The 27,451-nt window shown below is 37.3% G+C and overlaps 2 protein-coding genes across 2 annotated transcripts in view; both read right to left on the reverse strand.

The window, feature by feature from the left end:
* Window positions 1-651: 651 nt before the first annotated feature.
* Window positions 652-15,015, reverse strand: LOC112824177 (interferon-induced protein 44). Its single transcript, XM_073896022.1, is given in 13 exon segments — window positions 652-839; window positions 842-926; window positions 2,970-3,070; window positions 4,193-4,231; window positions 4,234-4,363; window positions 6,719-6,868; window positions 7,024-7,109; window positions 7,112-7,218; window positions 7,948-7,984; window positions 12,447-12,785; window positions 12,788-12,915; window positions 13,145-13,312; window positions 14,794-15,015. Coding segments are annotated over 13 exon segments (1,563 nt in total). The 5' UTR covers window positions 14,799-15,015.
* A 2,646-nt stretch (window positions 15,016-17,661) lies between these two features.
* The window catches only part of IFI44L (interferon induced protein 44 like), a 16,196-nt gene continuing 6,406 nt past the window's right edge, over window positions 17,662-27,451 (reverse strand). Inside the window, 4 exon segments of the mRNA XM_025872023.2 lie at window positions 17,662-17,790; window positions 18,530-18,702; window positions 18,999-19,099; window positions 26,689-26,860. Coding sequence (XP_025727808.2) covers window positions 18,538-18,702; window positions 18,999-19,099; window positions 26,689-26,860 — 438 coding nt within the window. The 3' untranslated portion in view covers window positions 17,662-17,790; window positions 18,530-18,537.

Consider the following 27,451-nt stretch of genomic DNA (forward strand, 5'->3'; position numbering starts at 1 on the left):
AGACATGGAGAAACCAAGATGGTGGAATCAGTAGTAACCCGAGAGTTTCTTAGTAGTTTGCAAGTGAGAGAGAATAAAGAGGATATGATATTCTAATTTGATTTCTCACAGACTAAAATAAGATTTGAGAATAAACTGAAACTTCTGTCTGATCTTTGATTGAAACAGTACCGCATATATTCTTGAGAGAATTTGAGAGAGAATACATGTAACGCTAAAATCTGAGGCCAGAAATATGAAAGGCACATACATCTACCTAGCACTGACCACATGGCATTAAGAGAAACTCTGAGGTGGGAGACACGTCAAAAAAGTCGAGGCAAAAAAGGCAAAAACATAAGTCCCAAGAAAGCAGCAAGTAATCAAAGATCACATCTGATCAGGAACAATGCTGATCCAATTCATTTCTGGGTCCCAAGCAAAGAAGCATATTTTTTGAGAGAAGAGGGCAAGGATACAACTTGGGGTGTTCAGACAGTAGAAATGACAGAGGTGCCTCATTTCAAAGATTCTATCTTAAGACATGGGGGAACGAGAAGTAGTGCAAATTCTCTAGGGTGTACCCTAAGTGTGGGAAATCAGGAAATGTGAGGGGAAAAAAACACATCCAGCCAGGGAGTTAAAGGGTAAGACTACTCACAAGACAGTGACCTACAGTGACACAGTGAACTGCCACATACCCAATAGATAGATCCAAGCAGGGATAGCCATATAGGACACCTTCAAGTGTTGATACCACCAAATGCATCTACCTGTTTTCTCAAGAGGCAAATCCTCTAAGAAGTCATCTGCAGCCCGCAGCATCTGTCTCAGGGCAGAGAGGATCAGAATGTCTTTATAGGGTCCAACTCCTACTCTGAAGTATAATTACAAACCACCAAGATGTCAGAAAGAGCAAATCCAAGTTCTCCATGGACTGTCTCTAACTGCAATATAGAAACAGTGACAAAGACTATTTTAGGTCAATATATATTGTGAAAGCAATAACAAAAAACAGGAGCTTGGCAATAGTATTCCTGTTGGGGAAAATGAAGGTAGAGATCTGATCCCATAAATACTTTCTTAAAGAGCTTCACAAGTCAATCTCCAGTATCACTACAAATTTTCATCAAGAATACACATAATAGATTCCATATGAATTAGAAATGAAAGATAACTAATAGTTCCATATAGATTACTTTGAAACTGAAGCATTTTTAATACCCTTATGCTAGAGTCTGTAATTTCCCTGTTTCCTATTAAAAGTTATTCTCATGATTAGTCAAATTTACTAGACTAGTTTAATAATGATATTTTAATTCCTGCTTAGACTAATTTATCTGGGGAATGACACTGCCTGGGTTCAAAATAGGGCTCTGTTATTTCTTCTCACTGTCAAAAACACTGGCGAATGCTTTACTCTCTATGCTTTTGTTTCCTCGTCTACAAAATGTGGTAATGACACAAGGTTGTTGTAAGTATTGAATAAGAAAATTTATCACATATTTAGTGCTCAACAAATACTAGCTATCATTACATCTTCCCAACCGGTATTCCCAAGTCCAGATTCCTTTCGACTCAATTCATTCTGCATGTAGGTAGCAGATTAATTTTTGTGAAGCTTCAGTTTGGTTATACCACTACTTTTTATAGCAGCATTATCTACAATAGCCAAATTGTGGAAATAGCCCAAGTGTCCATCGACTGATGAATGGATAAAGAAGATGTGATGTGTGTGTGTGTGTGTGTGTGTGTATACACATACATATATATGTGTGGGTGTGTGTGTGTGTGTATATATATATATATATATATATATACATATATATATATATATAATGGAATATTACTCAGCCATCAAAAAGAATGAAATCTTGCCATTTGCACCAATATGGTTGGACCTAGAGAGTATTGGGCTAAGTGAAATAAGTCAGAGAAAGACAAATACCATATGATTTCACTCATATGTGGAATTTAAGAAACAAAACAAATGAGCAAAGGGTAAAAAAAAGAGAGAGAGAGAGAGAGAGACAAACTAAGAGACAAACTCTGAACCATAGAGAACAAACTGAAGGTTACCAGATGGGAGGGGGTGGGAGGGATGGGGGAAACAGGTGATGGGGATTAAGGAGGGCACTTGTTGTGATGAGCACTGGGTGATATATGGATATGTTTATCACTATATTGTTCACTTGAAACTAATATTACACTGTATGTTAACTAACTGGAATTTAAATAAAAACTTAAGAGAAAAAATTTGCTATGATTCCCCATAATGCACCTAATTAAGTAAAGTCACCTCATGCAAATATAACTTCTTTATCTCCGCCTACAAGGATTCAGCCCTCCACTAAACTGAATGACCCCATGCTTCCCACTCACACTGCCTCTTCCTACACTGAGGTATTGACTTAAGCTATCCTCATAGCCTGAATTTTTTCCGCATTTTGTCTCTTCACCTCCTGAAATCCTCCTCCTCTTTGAAAGCTATTTCCCAGTGACACTCCAGGAATGAAATCTTCCCCATCCCCTTTAACACAATATTTTCCTCCCCTAAACTTTTGATTTTGAGTCTCTTCATGAGATTTATCATACTCATACTCTGTTGATTTTTTCCTATCCCACCCCCCCATGCCCTCACCTCCACTAATAAAATTATAAGCTTTTGAGTGCAGAGAAATTGTTTTAGTTTTCTGTGTATCTGGTTAGAGACTATCACACTGACTCGATTATGAAAGGCAATCAATAAATATTTGTTGAATTGAACCTATTTGGGTTAAATTATAATGAATGGAATGATCTGTGTCCTTGTAAAGATGAATATATATTTAATTTTTAAATCTTGAGACATAAGTCTAAATTACCCAAGCAATTGTTTTAATTCTTAAGTTCAGTAGGTGTCCATTTTTATTTTTATTCACAGTAATATCATGTGATTATAGTGACATATCCCAGAAAATGGGTCTACAAAGAGGAACATCATTCATTACCTTGAGCTTCACAGGCATACATCTGTATATGTCTCTAAGGTCACCTCTTATAATCAGATCCATGCTATCCACAAGAGTGAGCAAAACCACATGTGCTACACCTAGGCCGAACAGATCCGTGTCACTTTGATCATTAAAGACAGCATCAGAAAGAAAGAAAGAAAGAAAGAAAGAAAGGAAGGAAGGAAGGAAGGAAGGAAGACAGCATCAGTATGTTTCAGTTAATCAGCTATCAGTTATGCAACAGGCTATCTATGGAGCAATTTCAGAGATTTGGGAAGGCCCACCACCCCTAAAAATAGCCCGCTCAAGTACTCATCAGTACCTGGAATTCGTCTGACAGAGGAAATTCCCTTCATTGCTTTCCATGGTAAGAAATGAGGTTTCAAATGACAGCACCTCTTGGAAAAGATAACTGAAGAGATAACTCTTGATGCTACAATATTGCTGACTGGTCTTCTGTCCTGTCCAAAGAGTTGTTTTTATGGAGACTAGAGAAAAGAGATCTCATAAACAAGATGGGGGAGAAGAATCCTCAAGAAGGAAATAGCATGTGTCAAAGCATCACAAATACATTGCTCTTCTGTCACAGTTAGCAGGCAGCTCCCTGCACCCCTCTCTGGCAAAGTCTCAAATTTCAGTGAGCAAGTAAATCACTCCATGCTTCTAACTTAATCAAAGTTGTGATAAACTGGCTGTTTCCCAGACAGAATGGGTAATAAAGCCAAGAGAAGCCAGTATGGGGCACCCTAATTCCCTGATCCTGTTTACCTTCTCCAAAACCTTTATGCTACCCCGCCCTACCTAACATCTTACTTCCCTGCCGCATTTTCTTACTGAAATACTGTTTTCCATTTCTAATCATTTAAGGCCCAAGGGGAAATCTAGAACTTTTGGCAAATTAATTCATGTTAGGATACAGTGGTAGCAGGTAGTGAAGACGGTGTTAAACTCTTCAAATATATGGATTTCTTTAATCCTTATAATAAATTTCTGAGATAGGTGCTATTGTTATACTAATTTTATAGATTAGGAAATTGAGACATAGAGAGTTTAGGTCATGGCACGAAGTCACACAGCTATCAAGTGCTTGATTTGCTTGAACCACACTGGTGGGCCAGGGAAGATTCATATATGCAATTTCTCAAATTTTTCATCCTGTTCTAAAATCATTCTACAATATAGTCTAATTACCCTTAATAGCAAAGTGGAATGAGACTCACCACACTTTATCAACTCCCTTTGAATTTTTTTGATCTTCGCATCATGTCACAGGAGAGGTGTTCAACAGAGTTGATGTTGAACACAAATGCCACACGATGGATTCTGTCTTTCAGCAATGGGTAATCAATATAGTTACTATGACCTGGTGTGATTGGTTTTGTGGAATTAAACTGTAAGGTAAACATAAAGCAACATATTAATTCCATAGATATTCATGAGCACATATCAGACAGTGTGCAAGTCTCTGATATTATGAGGCTAACAATCCTGTAGAGAAGACAGTTTATGCAAGTAGCTAGCAGCCCATTCATGCAGTCAGGTGAAGTTTCTGCAAGAAAGGGACATGTAATCTGGGAGCTACAAAGTAGGGGGAGTTGGTCTGATAAAGGGAATGAGCATATGGACGGAAGTGTTCTAGATAGAAGTAATGTGGTGGAGGTGAGAGCGTTCATAAAGAAATCTGGTATCATCACACAGAATGTAAGGGCCATAAGTGGTTTGAGATGCATTTACTCTTGAACTAGCAATCCCTCTTGCTGGGAATCTGTCACAGGTATACTGGTAAAAATACAAAATGATGCATGTGCAAGCCTATTAACTTCAGGACTATTTGTAGTGGCAAGATTCTAATATATCAATAACATAGAGTATTTCGTGACTTCTCTAAAAAGAGGAGAACCACAAATCTGTAGGTATTTTCTTATGTACTGAAAAAGGAAAGTAAACCGTAAATTTTTATATGGTTGCTTATAAGAAAAGGGAAAAATGTATTTGAAGGGGCAGAGAAAGAAAATGGATTCTTTGACTCTGCCTTATTTTGTAAACTTGAATTTAAACTATATTTCAGTACACCAAAACTAATTGCATGTGGTTTGGGTACTAGTTGATTAGTAAGGGTGGGTTAGGTATTTGTCATCAGAGTTTTGGTGTACTTGCTATGATTTATGGATTAAATGTTATGATGTATTAAATTCGATTCCAAGTAATACAGGAACGGAGAAAGTGGATAGACACAGATGATGGGACATGAGTCAAAAATTGTTGAAGCTGAGTAAATGGGAATTCATTAAATAGTTTTGTCTACTTTTGTGTTAGTTTAAAATTCTCTATAATAAAGTTGTTTTAAAAAAAGAATATTTAAAAATAAACTTTACCTCCACAAGACAATTGCTATACTACAGAATGAAACGTCCTTGCATGAATAGAAAAATAAAACATGCTGTGTTTCTGGATAAGAACATTGGATATGTGAAGATGTAAATCAAATTTTGATATAAAATTTTAATGTAATTTTAATCAAAGCACCAACAAATCAAACACAAACAATCAAAACACAAACAGGCTCACTTGGAAAATAATATTGTGAAAATAGTCAAGAAAAACAAATGCAAGAAATAAATAATGAATATGACTTGTCCAATGAGGTATCAAAACATAGTTGATTGCTATGGTAGTTAAAAAAATTAAATGATATGGCAATAAAAATAATATCATAAAGGAATTGATAAATACATCAATAGAACAAACCAATCCCTATATTTGGTAGGGAAAAGATGCAAAGACATTCAATGAAAGATGCTGGCACAATTGACTATTCATTTGGAACAAAGTAAATTAATGATTAATTCAAAATCTACATGTCTATAAAAAGGACTAGAAAGTTTTAAAAAATGACAGACTAAAGTGGCTTTCTCTTTAATCCCCCATCCTCTTGCCTAGAACACAGACAGGGCTCAGTGCGAACATCTGGAGAGCATAAGGATGAAAGCCACATGTTTTAGTCAGCTTGGGCTGCTATAACAAATTACCATGTTTGGTGCCATAAAGTACAAAAATTACTTCTTACAGTTCTGAGGGCTAGAAAGTCCAAGATCAAGGTGCTAGCTGATTTGGTGTCTGATGAGAGCCTTCTTCCTGATTTGTAGACAGCTACCTTCTTGTTGTGTCCTCATAGGGCAGAGAGAAAGATCATCTCTTTCCTACCTCTTCTTCTAAGGACACTAATCCCATTCATGAGGGATTTACCCTCATGACCTGATTACCTCTCAAAGGCCCCACCTCCTAATACCATCAAACTGGGGATTAGGGCTTTAGCATGTGAATTTTAGGGGGACACAAAGCACCCCATACTGAGGGTCTCATAAGAGAAAGTGAGATGGACCTTTGAAATTGATAACCTCAGAGAGCTTCCACACTGACCCAAAGCTGCCTACATTCAGATTTCTGTTACATAAGAAAAATGACCTATGTGAGTAATTGGATTTCTGTTTCACATAGCCAAAGGCAATTGAATATATAACAACATTCAGAGTTGTTATGACAGCTATGACAGAAGAGTCTTTTGGATGTTTTAATTCTTCATAACATAAAATATCAAAAAGGAACAAATGACCTTGAACAAGAATAGTTCAAGAAAATAAATGGCAATGCATTAAATTAGACTAGTATCTGCTGTTGTCAATAGTGAGCAAAAACAAACATTTTAAATATCAGTTATAATTTCTCAATGATTAGCCCAATCATACCTGGTATCTGTCAGAAATGTGGCCTTTTAAGATGTAGACTATGTCATCCATGCACAACCCTTTTTCCTTCTCACCCAGCCCCATTGAGTCACACAGAATAAACAGCAGGGAGTTGCCATCCTTCAGCTCCTTAATGGAATATGTCCTGTACTACAAGAGGAGAAAAAAAGCAATTTTAAGAGTACATTTTTTAATTGCAAACGGAGATAAAGTCTACATGGAATGAAGTCCATCAGCAAAAGACTTTTCAAAGCTAATTAACTTGAACAAAGAAGCAAAGGCTGAATAACCTTGAATGGACATACCTTGTCAGATACTCCAGTTGTACCAGAGCCCACCAGAGCCTGGTGTGTTACATGGCCTCGGAAAACAGACTTTACTGAGTTGAAAAGCTAGGCTTCCCAGCCCCATTTGGACCCAGAAGCAGAATCCGCATCTGGTGAACAAGGTCTCTATGTGGTTTGTAAGTTTTCATGTCAAACGGTAATCTCTTGTGGAGTCTGTTTAGACAGGACAATTTTAACAATTGACTGAGGGTAGATCACAAGAGCTTACCATAAGTTGTCCTAGAATTTGTTTTCTTTTCTTATATATTATTAATTATTTTTGATTAGCAACTTGCTTTCCTGTTAAAAGGACAAGCAACTATCCTACTTCAAAACCTACTATATAAAAGAAGAAAAAAGCAAAAATAACACTTATAACAAAGCCAATCAGACATAAAACCTTTCAGATTTAAGCAACCAGACACATATAAACCTTGTAATAAATATGAACTGTGTTAAGTATGAAGATAACTTATTAATAATAAACTTCAGAAAGCACAACATAACATGTGACTTTTGAGGTTTATGGAAGTAGATAATTTCTAACATGTTCTTGAAGTTCATGTAAGTATTCTCCACCTACCAGCCACCCCTTCCAAAGCAATTCCCTAAAGTAGTTGAAACTGTAACTTCAAGATGTCTAGCAAAAATGTAGACATGCAGCCAAATAATTATTTTCCTTCGAGTATATAAAAACATTAGGAATGTTTTCCCTTTACTCAGTGTTCTTTCTGTTTTAACATTGGTATTATCAAATAGTCTTATGATTATAAATATAATTATAGTTTATTCTTGATGATCCACAAGTTATGTTATAATCTGTGCTACCAATTTGACAGAATCTATAAAAGAATAAGTCTAAGGTAATAAACAGAAAAACAGAAGATTAAAACATTGACTTACTAAGTAATCCCTTTCATGATTCTTTCGTCCAATAAATCTAGGGAAATAATCAAAGAAAAATGAAAAGTACAAGTTGTTGAATGACTGGCTAACTGAATGTCAAGGCATTCACTAGGGAAAAATACAGAAGCAGCTTTTCCATGACAACAGCACAGCATAAGGAAAGCAAGTGGAGAAAATTCTGGCAAATCTCCTTAACATCTCATGCGGAGAATCTAGAGCTAGAGGCAAGATGGACACGGTAAAACTAGATTGTCCACAGATCTCTTCTCACACAATTACTCAGCAGTAGGATGTGGCTTGCTCCAACATGGGCAATGAAAACTGGGGTCCTTTCTGAATCAGAGAAGCAAGGCATAAAGGCGTGGACAGGCCAGGGAAAAACTGGGAATACTTTAAAATAGTTCCTCTCCATAATCCAAGAGGTCTGAAAGGGATAAGGTACAGAGACATACAAACAAGAAAAAAATCACAGACACCAAATTCTCTCCAAAACCTACTATCTACAATTGGGGTTCCTGGAACTTTCAGCCCAATTGCTTTTCTTTCTGGCTCCAAAGAGAATGTAGGACTCCATCCCTCACCCAATCAGAGCACAGTGAGTGGTTCAGGGGAGGGCTGAGGACTTTATGTGAACCAATGAGACTCAGGCCCAGAATGACTTACTTCCTGTGAAGAAGAGACACTCTTTGGTGGTGGATTTAAAACTGAAAGGATCAGCTGCAGGGTGCCTGGGTGGCTCAGTGGGTTGAGTGACCAACTCTTGGTTTCTGTTCAGGTCATGATCCCCCAGTGGTGGGATAGAGCCCAGGTCAGGCTCTGCGCCCCACGTTGGACTCCATGCTCAGCATAGGGTCTGCTGTTGATGCTCTCTCCCTTTCCTCCCCCAACTCACTCAGTCTCTCTCTAAAATAAATACATGAGGGCGCCTGGGTGGCTCAGTTGGTTAAGCGACTGCCTTCGGCTCAGGTCATGATCCTAGAGTCCCGGGATCGAGTCCCGCATCGGGCTCCCCGCTCAGCGGGAAGTCTGCTTCTCCCTCTGACCTTCCCCCCCATGCTCTCTCTCTCTCTCTCTCTCTATCTCATTCTCTCTCTCAAATAAATAAAATCTTTAATAAAATAAAGTAAATACATGTTAAATAAAATCTTAAAAAGAAAAAAAACCTGAAAGGATCAGATGTAGTGATGCTGGCAATTCTCTACACTACAAAAGAATACTATGTGAAACATTTAAAAATATGGCTATACATGTGGAAAGAAAACCTCTTTAAATAACCGAAAGTAAAAATACTGAAGACTTCATACAATGACTATAATAAAAGGAGAAAAGAATAAGTATAAACAAAGAGAAAAGCAACCTCTTGGAATTTTACAAAGAACTTCTTTAACATCCAAAAGGAAATTAAAAATCAAAATTGTAAATATAAAGAAAATAATAATATAAACACTTTATATCAACCTTGTGATAAAAGTACACTTGGCTAATAACAAGAAAGAAGGAAAGTTTTGAAAATAGAAACAGAAAAGAATATAGAAACAAACTTTAGAAATATAAGAGGGAATTAACAAAAATACAAGACACATTTTATAAATTGAAAAAAGGATAAATTAATATAGTAATTGGTTTAAACTGTAAAATAAATAAATTACTGACTAGTCTAATCAAAGAAAACCAAATTCACAAAATGTCATGCCACAGTTCACATACCAGAATGGCTACATATTGTAACAAAAAGTGTTGGGAAAACTTTAAAAGTGACAGAAACTCTCATGCACTGCTGTGGCAGTGGAAATTGGTATGGCTACATTGGAAAGCTTTGTCAGTATCCACTGAAGCTGCACATACACAAATCCGATGACCCAGAAATTTTATATTTATATTCTTCAAAAAATATAAATGTGTGAACCAAAACACATGTACAAAAAGGCTTATAGCACTATTACTTGTAATAGCCCCCAACTGGAAAACTCAAATGTCCACCAACAGTAATTTTATTTAAAAAAAAAAAAAGCAGGTTTTTGTTTCTTTTTTTTAAATAGCACCTAGGTGGCTCAGTTAAGTGTCTGACTCTTGATCTCAGCTCAGGTCTTGATCTCACAGTCATGAGTTCAAGCCCCGAGTTGGGCTCCACACTGGGCATGGAGCCTACTTAAAAAAAAAAAAAAAGTATGATGGAATCATTATACCGGCATCCTATTTGACAATGAAAATGAACAAATGACTCCAACACACATAATATGGATGAATCAGTAGGGAGGTAGGGAGCTAAAGCAGCTGTCCTGAGATGCATTCACTCACTTTACCAAGTTAACACTCAGGGAAAAAAAGAAAAGTGACCCAGCCTAATTTCTTTGAAAATATGCTAATGATCTTATCTCCAGGTAAATAGACTAATGATATTTCCTACAAGGAAAGTACTTATCTCTCGAATGTCCTTAACAGGATGCTCCTGGCTAAGGATTACTTAGAATAAATAAATATAGCTTCTATGGATTTATGAGGCATGTCTTCATGGGAATTGTCATGTGAGCTGATTGTCTTAGTTGGCTCAGGCTGCCATACAAAATACCATGAACTGGGACAACAGAAATTTATTTCTTACAGTTCTGGAAGCTGAGAAGTCCAAGATCACTGTGCAGCAAGGTAGATTTCCTCCTGAAGCCTCTTCTCTTTCCTGGCAGGTGGCTGCCATCTCATTGTGTTCTCCCATGACCTCTCCTTGTATGTTTGTGGAGAGAGTGTGAGCTCTCTGGTGGCCCTTCTTATATAACTGCTATCCTATTAAATTAAGACCCCACTCTTATGACCTCATCTAACCTTAATTACTTCCTTAGAGGCCCCTTCTCCAACTATAGTCACATCGGGGATTAGGGCTTCAACATATGAGTTTGGGGTGGGGGGAGCACATTCAGTCTATAGCACTAACATATAAATGTTCCATAACGTAACCACTCTTCAATACGTAAGGTGGCCCACAAACTTCATAAAATAATCCTGCCTGTTCTTTTATCCAGAAAGCATATGCCTAATATGCAAAGGAAGGACCTAGGAGCCACAAAGAATAATCTTGTACCCTTTCTGCCTTCTCTGAGATTTCTGATTGCCTTTATCCTTGAAATGATTAGTCAAACCTAATACTGCATAAGATATCTGACTTGTAGAAGTCTGATTTTATAATCCACTCCCTTGTTTAGCTCAATCCCTCAAATGTAATATTGAATGTAAGAGGTCAGACACCCAAGAGTACATATTTTGATATGATTCCATTTATATAGAATTCAAAAAGAAGAAGTTATTAATGTCGACACAAGCCAAAGTAGTAGTTACCTTTGGCTGGTAATAACCAGGAAGAATCAGCAAGGAGTCTTTTGAAATGATGATAATAATCTATTTCTTCATCCAAGTAGTAGCTATATTAATGTGTCTAATTTATAAAAGTTTGTCAGTTGGTACATTTATCAACTGTGCATTTCTCTGTTTATGTGTTATACTTCCATAAAAAGTTTCCTTAACTGATCCAGGATTGTCAACATCATGACATATCCAAGTAAATTGACCGGACATCAACAAAAAATTTTTTAGATGTTTGGGGCAGCCAGGGAGAAAGATCAAATCATTCAAAGGGGAAAAAACAAAAACATATAAGTAAGTCTGGCCCTAGGTTTTCCACAGCAACATCAATCCTGTAGAAACAGTACAAAATCCCCCAAAGAATTACATACTCTGATGATCATTCAAGTATAAAGACCACAGACAAGGAGTTTAGAACATGAAAATACTCAGGGGATATTATTCCTAGGGTCCCTTCCCTTAAATGGATAGACATAAATAACTATTTCGGAGAAGAAATGTAAATGGCCAATACACATAGACTTGCTAGTAATCAGGAATAAGCAAAGAAGAAAATGAGAAACCATCTTTTGACCATCAAATTGCAAATATTCTAAAGTTTGATAATATCAAACATTGGCAAGAAGATAAGGAAATAGGCATTTCTATAATGCTCTTGGGAAAGTACAAAAGAAGTATTTTTGTGCACAGTTATATTCACAAATACATTACAAAAGCATTGTTTATAACAGCAAATATTGGAAACAATGTCCTTTAGCAGAAAAATAAGTAAATTCATTTTGGTCTTTTAATATAACAGATACAATGGGAAACTGCAGGATCTAGTACCAATTGAGAGAAGTTTGAGCTTTGGTTTCATTCCAAGAGAATCTCACAATCTAAGTTTGCTGCCCCTTTCTCTCTCTCTCTCTCTCTCTCCCCCTTCTCCTTCCACCTTCCCCCTACCCCTTCCCCCACACAAACACACTCCAGAACTCTATATATGCTACTTTTGACCACAGCTGGGTCTCAGCAAACAGTGTGTGGCCAGGTTTCAGTCTTGGTCACCCAGAGATAAGGACATTCTTCCTTAAAGAGATGAGTTGCCTCAAATCCGCCGAACGTTCAGGAGAGAGCTCTATATAAGATTATCTGATTAAACCTACCTTCACAACGAAAAACTTCACATTCCTCAAAGGAAATAGGTTGATTTTGAAGCAGTCCAAGTTCTTTAATTGCATCTAAGTTCATAGTCACTTTTTTTTTTTTTTGCTTCGGATTAAGGAGGAATTTGAAACCATCCCATCCTTTATGATATTCATAAAGAAATATAGATGGTGAATATGTTCCTATATTGCATTCTGAAATTTCATTCCTTTGAAAGGCAAGAAGGACAATGGGAACTTTGTCATCTTTCTTGTAACTCTCTTTTATATAGGCCCCCAAAACATAATGTCCACCATAAATCACCATCACAGTAGGCCCTTGGTCACAGCATTTCTGTCCAAATTATGTCCAGAGAATTCATGGACACTAGGTTTATAAAGAAGGGTAAATTGTTTTCCTCCAAAATAATTTTGCAGCTTCTTTTCTTGCATCCCCGTCAAACGAGGTGTCACTGCCATGCTTCTCAATCTAGCAGAAAATCAAATATATTTTCCATTAAATATTGAAAAACAGGTAACATATACTGTCACAAAGCTTGCATTTCTGCCTCTTATTTACTCTACATTACACATAAGATGAGTAAAAAGAGGATGAGCAGATAGCATGAAAAATCATTAACTAGTTTTTCATTCTAAATGATTTTTTTTTAATTAAAAAGGAAGTGGCTAGGAAAAGTGGAAAGCAGCAAGTCACTCACCTGTTTGTAGAACCTGTACAAGGACTGAGGCTGAGTGTAGCTGCTCTGTCTGGACAGCTAAGCAGATACAGAAAATTCTTCAGCAACCTCCATGGTTCAGGGACTCGGAGAAAAGGAAACTGAACCGTAGTGAAGGCCCAGCCCACATGGCAGAGTGCCAGCCTCCACCTGCCAGGGAACAGGAACTGAACCAGTTAAGTTTTCACAGTCGAGTCAAATAAAAATATTAGGAGAATAAAAGAATTGAAGTCAGAGAGAAGAAAACCTCACAGCTCACTAGATTTTTAAGTGACTTCTTTAAAGAAAAATTCGGTTTCTGTATGTCGAAATACAGAAAAACTGCTGTCAAGTCCAACTCCAGGACACATGCCTCAAATTCATCCACTTCTCTACTGTCAACTTACTCTCATCAGGGTCCTCTGTTTTCTGTGCTGCTGGGGGTCAGGCCGATTTCAGCAAAAACCCACAGATTTCTGACAATCTATGACAGAGGAGCCGCAATCCCAAACAGAGAATCAACTGAGGTAAAACAGAAGTCTTTTGGAGATCAGCAGGTGTTGAAGACCATGTCACCACCATCTGAACACCCTGCCATGGTCAGGTCCTCCCACTGTTCCCTGACTTAAAAGAGCAGGAGATTCTTTCTCATTTTGCAGACCATCTCAAGAACTCAGACTGAAGTTGGAGGGCCTAACATCACTCGGCAAACAGCCATCACTTCACTAAGGAAACCAGGAATCTTCATGTTTGATGAACTGCTTGTATCATCAATGGAACGGAAATAAAAAAGGCTTAGCTCCTTAATAATAAAGAAACAAGACATGGAGATGGTAGAAGACATCATTTGGTAGTCTGTACTTAGCTCATCTTCTTCTAAGAGAGCCTGTAGAATTGGCATTGAAGACACAGTTTCAAACCTGCCTCTCATTCCCCTGCACACACAAATAATCCAATAATTCAGGTAGCCCTTGCTCATAAATTGTAGCATTTGAATAAATAAGCACCTTCCAGAAATTAAGATTCCCAGCTCTCCCTTCCTTGAGCTTTTGGAAGACACCAGCCCCTCACATGAGCTCAGAGGTGTGATAGCGCCTGGGTGGTTCAGTTGGTTAAGTGTCCAAGGCTTGATTTCAGCTCAGGTCATGATCTCAGGGTGGTGAGATGAAGCCCCACATGGGGCTCTAGGCGGGGCATGGAGCCTACTTATGATTCTCTCCCCCCCGCCCCGCTCTCCCTCGGCCCCTCCCCCTTCTCCCTGCTTGTGAATGCGCATTCTCTCTCTCTCTCAAAAGAAATCAATTGTTTTAATAACTTTGACAATTATATTTACACACCATTATTTAACATAGCTTGTTCTTCTTCTTTGCCATCTCCACCCCCATTCCTACAATCTCTACCTGCAGTTTTGCTTCCACTGTCATTCCTATCCTGGAGCCTGGAACAGCTCAAATCCATTGTGTGAGCAATGGATATTGGCCATAATCCTAATTCCATTGTCTGGCTGAGCCCAGCGGTCTGCATTTTCTCCAACTCAGAACAAGATTTTGCAAAGATTTGCAGCTAGTATGCAAGTTTCCATCTTGCTCAGATTGATGGCAAAAATCAGATCTACTTAAATCTGCTCTCTATAAATTGGCCCAGAGACTCACCACATTTGGGATGGGATTTGGGAACTTCCAAATTCTCCCAGCTTTTACAACACCAGTGAAGACTTCAATCAGCTGTGCTATCAAGTAGCTACTTCAGCATCAGATTGAGTTTGGTCACTTCAAGATGATTACTCGTCAGCTGGTCTCTGAAGCATCTGGGGGCTTTCTTGAGTCTCTCAATCAGTTTTGTTGTATTCAATATGAACTTGCATTTTTTATGAAAAAGCAACATATAATCTTTAAATTTAGCTTTCTAAAAAAGACACAGGCTTACACATCACCCACCGTAATACCCCTCTCGGTATTTTATTAAATAGGTGGATGCTGGCTGAATTTGTACAACGCTACAAACTTTTGTCAGAAACAGCCACTTTCACTTTATTTTTTTTCCAACTTTATTAAGATATAATTGATACAAACAGACTCTTACCTATAGATAACTGATGGTTGCTGGAGAGGAGGTGGGCGGGGGGATGGGTTAAATGGGTGATGGGGAGTAGAAGGGCACTTGTTGTGATGAGCACTGGGTGTTGTATGTAAGTGATGAATCACTAAATCCTACTCCTGAAACTCATTGTACACTATATGTTAACTAACTGGAATTTAAATGAAAACTTGAAACTACCAAAAAAATTAATTAAAATAAAAATAAAAATAAATAAGACTGAAGAAAGTTGATTGTTTTCAGACTTCATGTGTTACTCAAGAACCAGTGGATTTTAATACCAAATAAATAAATAAAAATCCCCAGAAAAAAAAAACAAACAAAAAGATATAATTGGTATATAAAATTGTGTAAATTTAAGGTATTCGATGCAATGATTTGACACATGTATATATTGCAAAATGGTTACACCATAAGGTTAGTTAACACATCCATTACCTCAAATAATTACCTTTTTTGTACATGCAGTGAGAACATTTAGGATCTACTCTCCTAGAAACTATCAAATATATAATACTGCATTGTTAACTACAGTCACCATGTTGTACATTAAATTCCCAGGACATTTTCATCTTATAACTGGATATTTGTACCCTTCAACCAACATCACCCCATTCCCTGCACCCCTCAGCCCTGGCAACCATCATTCTACTCTGTTTCTATGAGTTTGGCTTTCTAAGATTTCACATATAAGTGAGATCATGCAGTATTTGTCTTTCTCTGACTTATTTCCCTTAGCATAATGCCCCCAAGGTCCATCCATGTTGTCTCAAATAGCAGAATTTCCTTTTTATGGCTGAATAATATTCCAGTGTGTGTGTCTGTGTGTGTGTGTGTGTGTGTGTAAATGTATATACCAAATTTTCTTTATCCATTCCTCTGTCAATAGACCCACTTAAATTCAAAACAGTCACTTTTTAATGCCACAACCCACCCCACCCACCCACCCACCACACAGTCTCTAGTATTGATGCTTAAAGTGTCTACAACATCCCTCTCACTTTAGGTGATATTCTACCTCCCACTACATTTATGCTTTATCCACTATGTCCCTTAGCACTGTTATGGTAAAAAATAATGACTTTGGCTGTACTGTACTTCTAGCTCAAATTTAAATTATGTAAACTTTCAAAAATCCTGGATGGCCTCTAAAGTGTGGCAAAGTGGTAAGTCCTACTGTTAGGATGGTAAAGAAAGATCAGCAGAATCCTCAAAGTCAGGAAAGGTCCTTTCCCAGATAAAAGAGACGTCTCTCCCTTTTTGAGGCACCCCTCACCAATCCTTTCTAGCCTAACCCCCAAATATACATTTAATTCCATTAAAATGTTTAATCATTCCCAAAGTAGTACAGCATTAGAGAATTAGGAATTGTGACATCCTTTACCTAACACTGTCATTTGTAATACAAAAAGGGAAACTTAGCCTCAATATTTATACTCTCAAATGATATTGATTCACCTGGACAGTCCCTCATTGTTTATCTCTCTTGATCTCTCCATTACTCCTCTTCCTTTCAAGGTCTCCATCTCCTGCATGAGGGTATTCTACACTACCCCTTCAAACAGAGTAAAGAAGTTCCACCTTGAATCTAATTTGGCATCTATCAAAACCTTACTCTGCCCAGATTTTTGCTGACTCCACCTGGAGATGGATGAGTTATGGCCTTAGAGGTGGTGAAGCACAGTAGTGGGTCTTCAATCACCTTCAGTCTTCTAATCAACAATGGTTGTGGCTTGTTTTTATCGTGGATTACATGGAGACAAACCCATCTTACTTTTTGGACTTGTTGCTCCCTACATCTATTTCATAATCATCCTGGCAGGAACTCTACTTTCGTTTCCAATATCTACTTCTGGCTCTACTCTTCAGTATCTGTGACCATTCTATTCCTTCTTTTAAAGACCCCAGCCATCTCTTCCACTGAATCATGACTCCTGAACATTCACTGGAGCACAGCTTTACCTGTAGCTTTGCTTTAGAAAATAGGTCTTTTTCCAAAACTATCCCTAAGTAATTCTTGCCCTCATCATACCCAGGGCTTGCCAAAGAAGACAATAATTCTGACTAAAAGTATATTAGATGGCTTTAATATGGATAACTATTGAACTAAACATATTCACTTGAAAAATACTAAGAAACTGGGAGAAGAGAGTTAAGGTTTTAGGGGGAAAAATCTAAAACCTATCTTCTGAAATTCCTTTTTTCTTTATTAATGGTCCTAACTTTACAGCTACCCAGAGGATTTTAAAATCATTTGGGGGCACTTGTATAAAATAACCTTCTTATTGACTTGCACTTGTAACCTCATTTGATCACTCTACTTGGGAGACATGGCTAGGATGGTTTGGAATTCAATTAATGAAAATCAGGTATGGGTTCATTAAGGGAAGAAAGTTTGTTTTTTCACAGAAATAACACATAAGTCCTTAAGAAATATTTGTTCTTTTTAATTAGTTTAAATTCATATCTTCATCCAGAGACAAGTGAAACATTCTCCCTCCTCTATGTTCATTTCTTCTCTCCAGCATTTCATTCTCTTCCAGTCTTCCCTTCTATAAGGAGAAAAATTTTCAGTACATGTTATCAGTCTGGGAAAGTTGGGAGGGATGCATAATGGCAGGCATGCTTGCTCGCTATTAGGCACTGTGCTAAGTTCTGTGAATACAAAGGTATGTAAAATCCAAACTCTGCTTCTTAAAGAACTCACAATCTAGGGAAGTGGATATCCATGTAACCATTTTTAAATTGTTATTCAAAGTATTAGTACTCACATAGAGTTCTAAATAAAGTGCTAAAGACAAATAAGTGAGAGGATAGTCAATTTTGCTGGGAAGGTTGAGAAAAATGTCACAGAAATTAAAATCTCAAATGGTAGTTTGTGGTAGGGCATATCTTGGCCCACCACTGCTCAAGGTTGACCTTTGAGCTTGAGGTATGACTGATCCTAGAAGAAACCATCAGTTAGATGCTCTCAGGGACCAAAGGCAAAACATGAATGAAAGCAGAAGTCATAAGGAGGCTGTCAGCGGAGACCGACTCTCATTGGGGCCTGCCAATCCAGGATTGGACCAAGTATCAGAACCAAGGCAACTGATGGAACATGGAGAGCTGGAACATTCCTACAATTTTGTCTGAAAACAAAATAAAAAAGAATAGAAACAAAGCACATATCCTAACATGGCTGTCAGGTCTAGAGCAAGCTGATGGGCATCAGCCATCCAGTGAGGTAGAACTCTGCGATTTTCACAAAGCACCATGCTTTATGAGAGGGGCATAAGGGGGCCAGATCACCTGTTTCCTCAAGGCAAGTCCTCAAAGAAGTCCTCTGCTACCCGTAACATCTGCCTCAGCACAAAGAGGATCTGAGTGTCCTTTAAAGGGTCCAGCTCCCACTCTGATGTATAATTTTCAACCACAAAGGTATTATAAATAGGATCATTTAGCATTTTGCTGATATGCATTATCTGTGGAAAAATTAATAAGCATAACTCATATCTGAAAATTGACTGAATTCAAATCTAATTCAAGAAAGAAACTGAAAAGGCAATAGCTTGATAAGTAGTTCTCTTCTGAATATAATTATAATGTAAATAATTATTGTTTTAAAGTGGGACATAAACTTGAATTAACCAAGCAATTGATCCATGTCTTCTTTACCTGTGAATATGTAGTATGAGCGTGCACACACGCACACACACATGCACACACACATACTATAACACTATTACAAATAATGCCTAGTTAGAAATATATTCTTTACCTGGCTTTGGGAAGTCATAGGTTTATCCATGTTTAAAAAGTTGTCCTGAAGAAATTCACTGCAATTAGTCGCTTTAGGAAGCAAGAGGACACATGCTGTACCTATATCAAAGAGATAAATCAGTTCTTTTGTATCATAAACAGCAATGTTTCAACACAGTAATTAAGTATGAGTGAAAGCAGCTCTCCTAGAGAATGAAATAACCCTAGTAAATGTCAATATAGAACCTGAAGTTCTGCTAATAGGAGAAATGATCTTTTTCTTCCAGCATGAGAGATCATTTCTAAATGCAACTAAATTCATACTGCATTGCAATCATCTACTATTCCAAATAGTGTGTTTTAAAGTGATCAGGGGGAAAGTGGTTGCTGGACACTAAGGACTGAAAAAGAACCCCAGAAATTGAGGAAGGTTATGTGTGAGTATTTGTAAAAGCAAAGCACACTGATTTCACAGTTCTACTAAGGACCCCTTGTCCTCTCCCAGTTGGCTTCTAACCGAATCAAAGTTCTGCTTTACTAACAAATGCTTCCCCAGAAAAAAATATAAAACTGAGATTTCCAAATGCCATTCAAGGATACCCCTGAGAGACTTCTTTACCAGAGCTTTTAGTATTTTCCCTTTACATATCTCTTGTGTTTGTGATCCCTATTATTAAATGGTTGCTTTTATCATCTTCCTTTCATCCAAGTCCCAGAAGATTAACTAGCAAGGTTGGCCAATTAAATAAAACCTGGTTTGTATAGAAGGCAGTTCTCAATCGACACATATAATTTCTTTTCAACTTCTGCTAAAATGGAATTCTTCTCTTTCAGAATTAATGCAAGGTCTTCTTAGAGGCTCTAAATCAGCCCAGTTGGATGAACAAAGCCTTGCCACCCAGCATGGGGTGTGGCCAGATGTCCTTGAAAAACATCATTTCCCAAACCTTAGCACTTTGTAAGTCAGTCTTATCCCAAACCCAGCATAATTTCAGAGCTGTTACATGCTTATACAGACAGTCCCTGACTTCGCATGGTTCAATGTAAGATTTTTTGACCTCACAATAGTGCAAAAGCATTATGAATTTGGTATAAACCATACTTCCAAATTTTGAATTTTGATCTTTTCTGGGGCTAGAGATATGAAGTATGGTTATTTCTGTCAGCCGTGTGACCACAGGGTAAGCAACATAAAGTTACAACCAGTCTGTGCCATACAACCATTCTCTTTCTCATTTTTACTATAGCATTCAATAAATTACATGAGATACTCAACACTTTATTATAAAATAGGCTTTGCGTTACATGACTTTTCCAGCTACAGGCTAATGTATGTGTTCCCAGCATGTTTAAGATAGGCTATGCCAAGCTACAGTGTTGGTAGGTTAGGTGTATTAAACACATTTTCAAGTTACAATAAGCCCATTGTAAATTGAAGTAGATCTGTATATGCTTATACTTACACTGAGTACATCTAATGTTTATTACAATATTTAGATTCAGAACTTATTCCCAATATATAGGAGACTAAAGTCCAGTGCACTTAAGTTAACTTTCTCAAGATCAAATTATGACTATTAAAAATTCTAGATTTACTTAGTCAATAAGACAATCCTCTGTACATTAAGCTGCACAGCTTTTCTGTATCAAGTGGTATTTCTACTGATATACTAAACAAAAGGCTCTAGAGTATAAATGACCAACAATTCTCTTTTTTAAATGTCTTTTTACCTTTTGGCCACCTTCATCCATCACCTATTTCTCCCACCCCCAAACCCCCACCTCTGGCAACCATTGATCTGTTCTCTGTATCTATGAGCTTGTTGTTTTTTTCTTTTAAATGTTTCACATATAGGAGAGATCATACAGTGTTCATCTTTCTCTGTCTGACTTACTACACATAGCATAATGCCCTTGAGGTCCACCAGTGTTGTTGCAAATGGCAAGATTTCATTCTTTTTTATGACTGAATAATATTCTTGTGTGTGTGTGTGTGTGTGTGTGTGTGTGTGTGTGTGTGTGTGTACACTCCATCTTCTTTATCCATTCATCCATTGATGGACAGTTAGGTTGTTTTTATATCTTGGCCATTGTAAATAGTGCTGCAATGAACATGGTGGGGGAGTGCATATATTTTTTTGAGTTAGTGTTTTCATTTCATGGGGTGTGGCCATGAATAAATACCCAGAAGTAGAATTGCTGGATTGTATGGTAATTCTATTTTTAATTTTTTAAGGAACCTCTGTGCTATTTTCCATAATGACTACACCAATTTACATACCCACTAATGGTGTACAAGCATTCCCTTTTTACCACAACCTCACCAATACTTGTTATTTCTTGTCTTTTTTATAACAGCCATTCTAGCAGTTATGATATGATAACTCATTGTGGTTTTATTTAGCATTTCCTTGATGATTAATAATGTTGAGCATCTTTTCAGGTACCTGATGGCCTTCTGGTATGTCTTCTTTGGAAAGCTGTTTACTCATTTTCTGCCCATTTTTAATTAGATTGTTTTTATGTTTTGTTTTGTTTTGTTTTTGATTGGTATGAATTCTTATATATTTTATTTTTTAAGGATTAATTTATTTATTATAAGGAGGGAGAGCAAGGTGTGGGAGAGGGGCAGAGAAAGAGTGGGAGAGAGAATCCTCAAGTAAACTCCCCGCTGAGCACAGAGACCAACTTGAAGCTCTATCCCAGGACCCTGAGGTGATGACCTGAGCCAAAATCAAGAGTTGGACGCTTAACTGACTGAGCCATCCAGGTGCCCCTTTATATATTTTCTATATCAATCTCTGATCAGTTATATGATTTGCAAATATTTTCTTCCAGTCAGTAGGCTGCCTTTCTATTTTGTTGATGGTTGCCTTTGCTGTGCAGAAGCTTTTTAGGTTGCTGCAGTTCCATTTGTTTATTTTTGCTTTTGTTGCTTTTACTTTCGATGTCAGATTCAATAAATCATCTCCAAGACCTACAGCAAGGAGCTTATCACCTATGTTTTCTTTTAGGAGTTTTATGATTCCAGGTCTAACATTCAAGACTTTAATCTATTTTGAGTTAATTTTTGTGTATGGTGTAAGATAGCGGTTGAGTTTTATTCTTTTGCATGTGGCTGTCCAGTTTTCCCAACATCATTTATTGAAGAGATTGTCTTTCCCCACTGTATATATTATTGGGCCCTTTGCCATAAATTAACTGACCAAAATGTGGATTTATTTCGGGGCTCTCTATTCTGTTCTCTCGATCTATGTATCCATTTTTATGTTAATACCATACTTTAAAAATCACTATGACTTTGTAATAGACTTTGAAATCAGGGCGCATGATGCTTCCAGCTTTGTTCTTCTTTCTCAAGATTGCTTTGGCTATCTGGGGTCTTTTGTGGTTCCATACAAATTTTAAGATTGTTCATTCTATTTCTGTAAAAAATGCCATTGGAATTTTGATAAAGACAGCATTGAATCTGTACATTGCTTTGGAGAGTATATGCACCTTAATAGGAATTCTTCCAATCCCTAAGTACAGAATATCTTTCTATTTATTTGTGTCTTCTTCAATTTCTTGCATTAATGTCTTATAGTTTTCAGTATGTATGTCTTTCACCTCCTTGGTTCAATTTATTCCTAGATATTTTATTCTTTTTGATGTAAAAGACTATTTTCTTAATTTCTCATTTTGCTAGTTCATTATTACAATCACAATATGGTGGTGAGGTCTCTAGGTTTTCTTTTAACTCCATAAATCCTATATTGGCTGCTGGAGAAGTGCACCACTAGGGAAAACCAACTGGAGCTGGTGAAAGGAAAAGGAAAGAAAGGAACAAAAGGGGAAGGGAGAGGAAAGGGAAGGGGGGAGGGAAGGGAAGGAAGGAGACGGCAGGAAGTCTGTTGTCTCTTGCCAAGCATGAGAAAAAGAGCAACCTAGCAAGATAGAAAACTTTCACACAAGAGCCACACTATCCCAGCCAAACACCATGAAAGAGCCTCAGTCCCATCCACAGAAGTCTCTTCCCTTCTCTATCCTCCACACTCCGCCAGGACGGTATCATAGAAGAAGAATGGGTAGGGAGCCAGGACTTTTATACCTGTACTGTGCTATGTCCCTGTTGATGGTATCAGTGGAAGTTCCTTGGGGATCCTGGATATCCACCCCCACCATCAGCAATAGGGTGCCCCTCCCTCCTTACCAGGGTCCAAGGAGGCCAACTGAGAAAGTGAAACTATAATCACCATTCCCCCAGCTTTAAGGAGACTCCTAGACTCCTTTGGTATCAGTGAAGATCATATGGGGAGCAATAACAAAGTTCGCTTTCCCCCAGAGGTGTCAACCAAGGCCTAATGGGGAACCTGCACTTTTACTTCCACAAGCAGAGTGTAATAAGAGGTCTGCTAAAACACAAGATTTAAATAAGATCCAGGGGCACCTGGGTGGCTCAGTCAGTTGAGCACCCAACTCTTGATTTTGGCTTGGGTCACAGTCTCAGGGTCTTCAGATGGAGCCCTGAATTGGTCTCTGCACTTGAAGTGGAGTCTGCTTGTCCCTCTCCCTCCCCCCACTTGTGCTCTCTCTCTCAAATAAATAAAATCATTTTTTAAAAAGAAAAATAAATAAATAAGATCCAGGGTCTCATAGTATAATACCCAAAATATTAAAGGTATAATCAAGAATCACTTGCCATACCAAAAACCAAGAAAACCTAAATAATCAACATTTGTAGAACATACACATAATTTTCAAGTACCCCTGGAACATTTACCAAAATATAATACCGACTAAGCCATAATTTAACTTCAAAAACAATTTAAAGAATTTAAATCAGAGTGTGTCCTTTGACCATAATGGATCAAACTGTAAGTCAATAACAGAATGGTAACAAGAAAAACTCCAAGCACTTAAAAACTAAACAATACATTCTAAATAATTCATGAGTCATAAAGGAAGTTTCAAGGGAAATAAAAAATACATTAAACTGGAAGATAATAAAGATACAACATACCAAAATTTGTGTACATAACTAAAGAAGTGTTTACAGAAAAATATGTAGCACTCAATGCTTATAATAGAAAAGAGGAAAAGTCCAAAATCAACAATCTAAGTCCCTCCCCTCAAAAACCTAGAAAAAAGAAGGCAAATTATATCCAAATCAAGAAGATGAAAGAAATCCTAAAAAGCAGAAATCAATGAACAAACTGAAAACAGGAAAACTATTTAAAGTATCAATGAAACAAAAACATGGCTCCTTGAAAAGACTAATAAAATTGACAAACCTTTAGAAATAGTGAAAAAGAGAAACAAAAGACATAAATCACCAATATGATGAAGGACACAAGGGATATCCCTACAGACCCCACAGACAGAAAAAAATAATAAGGAAATGCTATGAACAATTCTACACACATAAATTTGACAACTTAGATGGAATAGACTGAACTAAAAATTACAAACTATCCCAACTCACCTAATATGAAACAGGTTATTTTAATAGCTTGCTAACTATTTTAAAATTAAATTTTTGGTATTAAAAACCCTGAAAAAGGGGCACCTGGGTGGTTCAGTCATTGGGCGTCTGCCTTCGGCTCAGGTCATGGTCCCAGGGTCCTGGGATCGAGCCCCGCATCGGGCTCCCTGCTCTGGGGGAAGCCTGCTTCTCCCTCTCCCGCTCCACCTGCTTGTGTTCCCACTCTCGCTGTATTTCTCTCTGTCAAATAAATAAATAAAATCTTTAAAAAAAAAGAAAAAAAAAACCTGAAAAATAAATCACCACTCTAGATGATTTCATTGAAAAACTCTACCACAGATTTTAAGAGAAATTAACACCAATTCTTCACAATCCCTTCAGGAAAATGGAAGAGAAACTCTTCCCAACTCATTTTATGAAGCCAGTGTTACCCTGACACCAAAACCTGACAACACCAGGAGAAAAAAAAAAAAAAAAGACCTACACTACAGCCCAATATCCCTCATAAATATAGATAAGAATATTTTAATAAACTATTATCAATAAGATTCCATAATATGTGAAAAGGATTATATATCATGATTACATGGGTTTTATTCTAAAGAGACAAGGCTGGCTCAAGATTAAAAAAATCAATGTAATCCAAAAAACAAACAAACAAAAAATCAATGTAATCTTCCATATTAAGAAAGCAAAGATCAATTTCATGATTATATCAAACTGTGGGAAAAAACTATTTGATAAAATCCAATACCCATTCATGATAAGGAAACAAAAACTCTCAGACAACTACGAATAAAGAACTTCCTCAAACTGACAAAGAACAACTGTAAAAAATAACCTACAGCTATCTTTGTAATGGTGAAACACTGAATACTTTCCCCCTAAGATCAGAAACACCACAAGGGTATGTGCTCTCATCACTATTATTCAACATAGTACTGGAACTTCTAGCCAGAACAATATGACAGGAAAAGGAAATAAAAGGCATGCAGATTAAAAAGGAGTAAATTATCCCTATTTAAAATGGCATGAAAATCCCAAGGAATAAAAGAAAAAACTTTCCTAGAACTAATAAATGAGTTCAGCAAGATCACAAGAAACAAGATCTACATACAAAATTCTATTGTAAATTGATGTACCAGCAATAAGCATTTGGAAACCAAAATTTCAAATATGATACCATTTTAAAAAATTAAACACTTAGGTATAAATCTAGTAAATTATGTATGGACTTGAATATTAAAAACTGTGGAACACTGTTGAAAGAAATCGAAGATCTAAATGAATGGATAGACATATTATGTTCATGGATTAGAAGAACTCAACAGAGTAAAGATGTCAATTCTCCCAAAATTTATATATGTGTTTAATGTAATTACTATCAATATCCAATCAAATTTTTTTGTAGAAATAGGCAAAGTAATTTTAAAATTCCCATGCAGGGGGAATTGAAGATGGCAGCATAGGAAAACTGTGAACCCACCTCCGCCTACAGACACAACAAATTTACAACGACGTATGGAATAATTTTCCTCTGAAAAGGACCTGACAACTAGATGAATAGCACCTCGACAAGCAAAACAAAAGCAGTACATCCAGAAGGGTATGAGAGGCAGAGACACTGGCTTACCCAGGACCCCACTCCAGATGCAGTGACCCCACAATCAGGTGGGATTTAAAAAAATATGAACTCTTTCTCAAGGAATGAAGAGATTGTGCCCAACATCAGGCACCCCAACCCTGGGGGCTGGCACCAAAAAGACAAGCCCCAAAATGTCTGGTTTTGAAAATCGATGGGGATTAAGAGCAGGAGAATCATAGAACTATAAAGAACAGAGATCCCAATCCTAAAGGGCTCCCACACAAACCCAATTGCTGAGAAAGCAACAGACTGAAAAGCTCCTAGTGAGTGAGGCAGACCCACTCACTACTTTGAAATCTACACGTGATAAAACAATACAGAGCTATGTGCACACATTATAACAGTGTCAATTTTCTGGTTTTGATCTTCCTTGTCAGGTCACATAATGTGGGGAGGTGACTATCATATCAAGCCACTTGAAAATCACATGTGACAACAAAATATGTGAATGATCTCTGTCTCCTATTGCCACCAACCAATGTGGGACTCAGGAAATTGGGTGAAGTGTCCATAGGACCTCTCTGAACTCTTTTTGCAACTTCCTGTGAATCTGTAATTATTTCAAAATGAAAGTTTTTTGATAAGGACAATGAGACTCACCACAGCTCAAGACTTCTTTTTGAACTTGTTTGAACTTTGCCACCATCTTAGAGGAGAGATCATTAATAGAGTTGATATCTAAGACATAAGCCACACAGTGAATCCTGTCCTTCAGTGATGGAGAGCTGATGAAGGTAGGATGATTGGGCATAATTGGTTTATTGGGGCTCAACTGTTATAGAAACATAAGATAATATTTAGAGAGTCTTTGCTGAGTTCTTTAAGACATATTCATACTTCAAATGTGACTACCACTAACCTCCAACCCAAAACTGTCCTCCCTCTAGCCACTCTTCACCCAGGTTAATTAGTAGTACCCTTCCATACCTCCTCTCCACTATGAGTGTAATATTATATCTTTCTCTTTTTTTAATATTTTTTATTTATTTATTTGGCAGCAAGAGAGGGAACACAAGCAGGGGAATGGGAGAGGAAGAAGCAGGCTTCCTGCTGAGCAAGGAGCCCAATGCAGGGCTCAATCCCAAGACCCCGGGATCATGACCCAAGCCAAAGGCAGATGCTTAACCAACTGAGCCACCCAGATGCCCCAATATTACATCTTTCTTACAGAAAGACCACTTCATAGAAGTGGTGAAAATGAGAATTACACATGCTTTACATTATCCATAATGGAAATATTTCAGGAAGGTACAATGTTTAAAAAGCTAATTTCAAATCCCAGTCTCCAGGAAAGAAAGAAAGAAAAAGAAAGAAAGAAGAAAGAAAGAAAGAAAGAAAGAAAGAAAGAAAGAAAGAAAGAAAG

The sequence above is a fragment of the Callorhinus ursinus genome, unplaced genomic scaffold, assembly GCF_003265705.2.
Source record: "Callorhinus ursinus isolate GAN/ISIS: 27379988/994484 unplaced genomic scaffold, GSC_fseal_2.0 scaffold9, whole genome shotgun sequence".
Classification (NCBI taxonomy): Eukaryota; Metazoa; Chordata; class Mammalia; order Carnivora; family Otariidae; genus Callorhinus; species Callorhinus ursinus.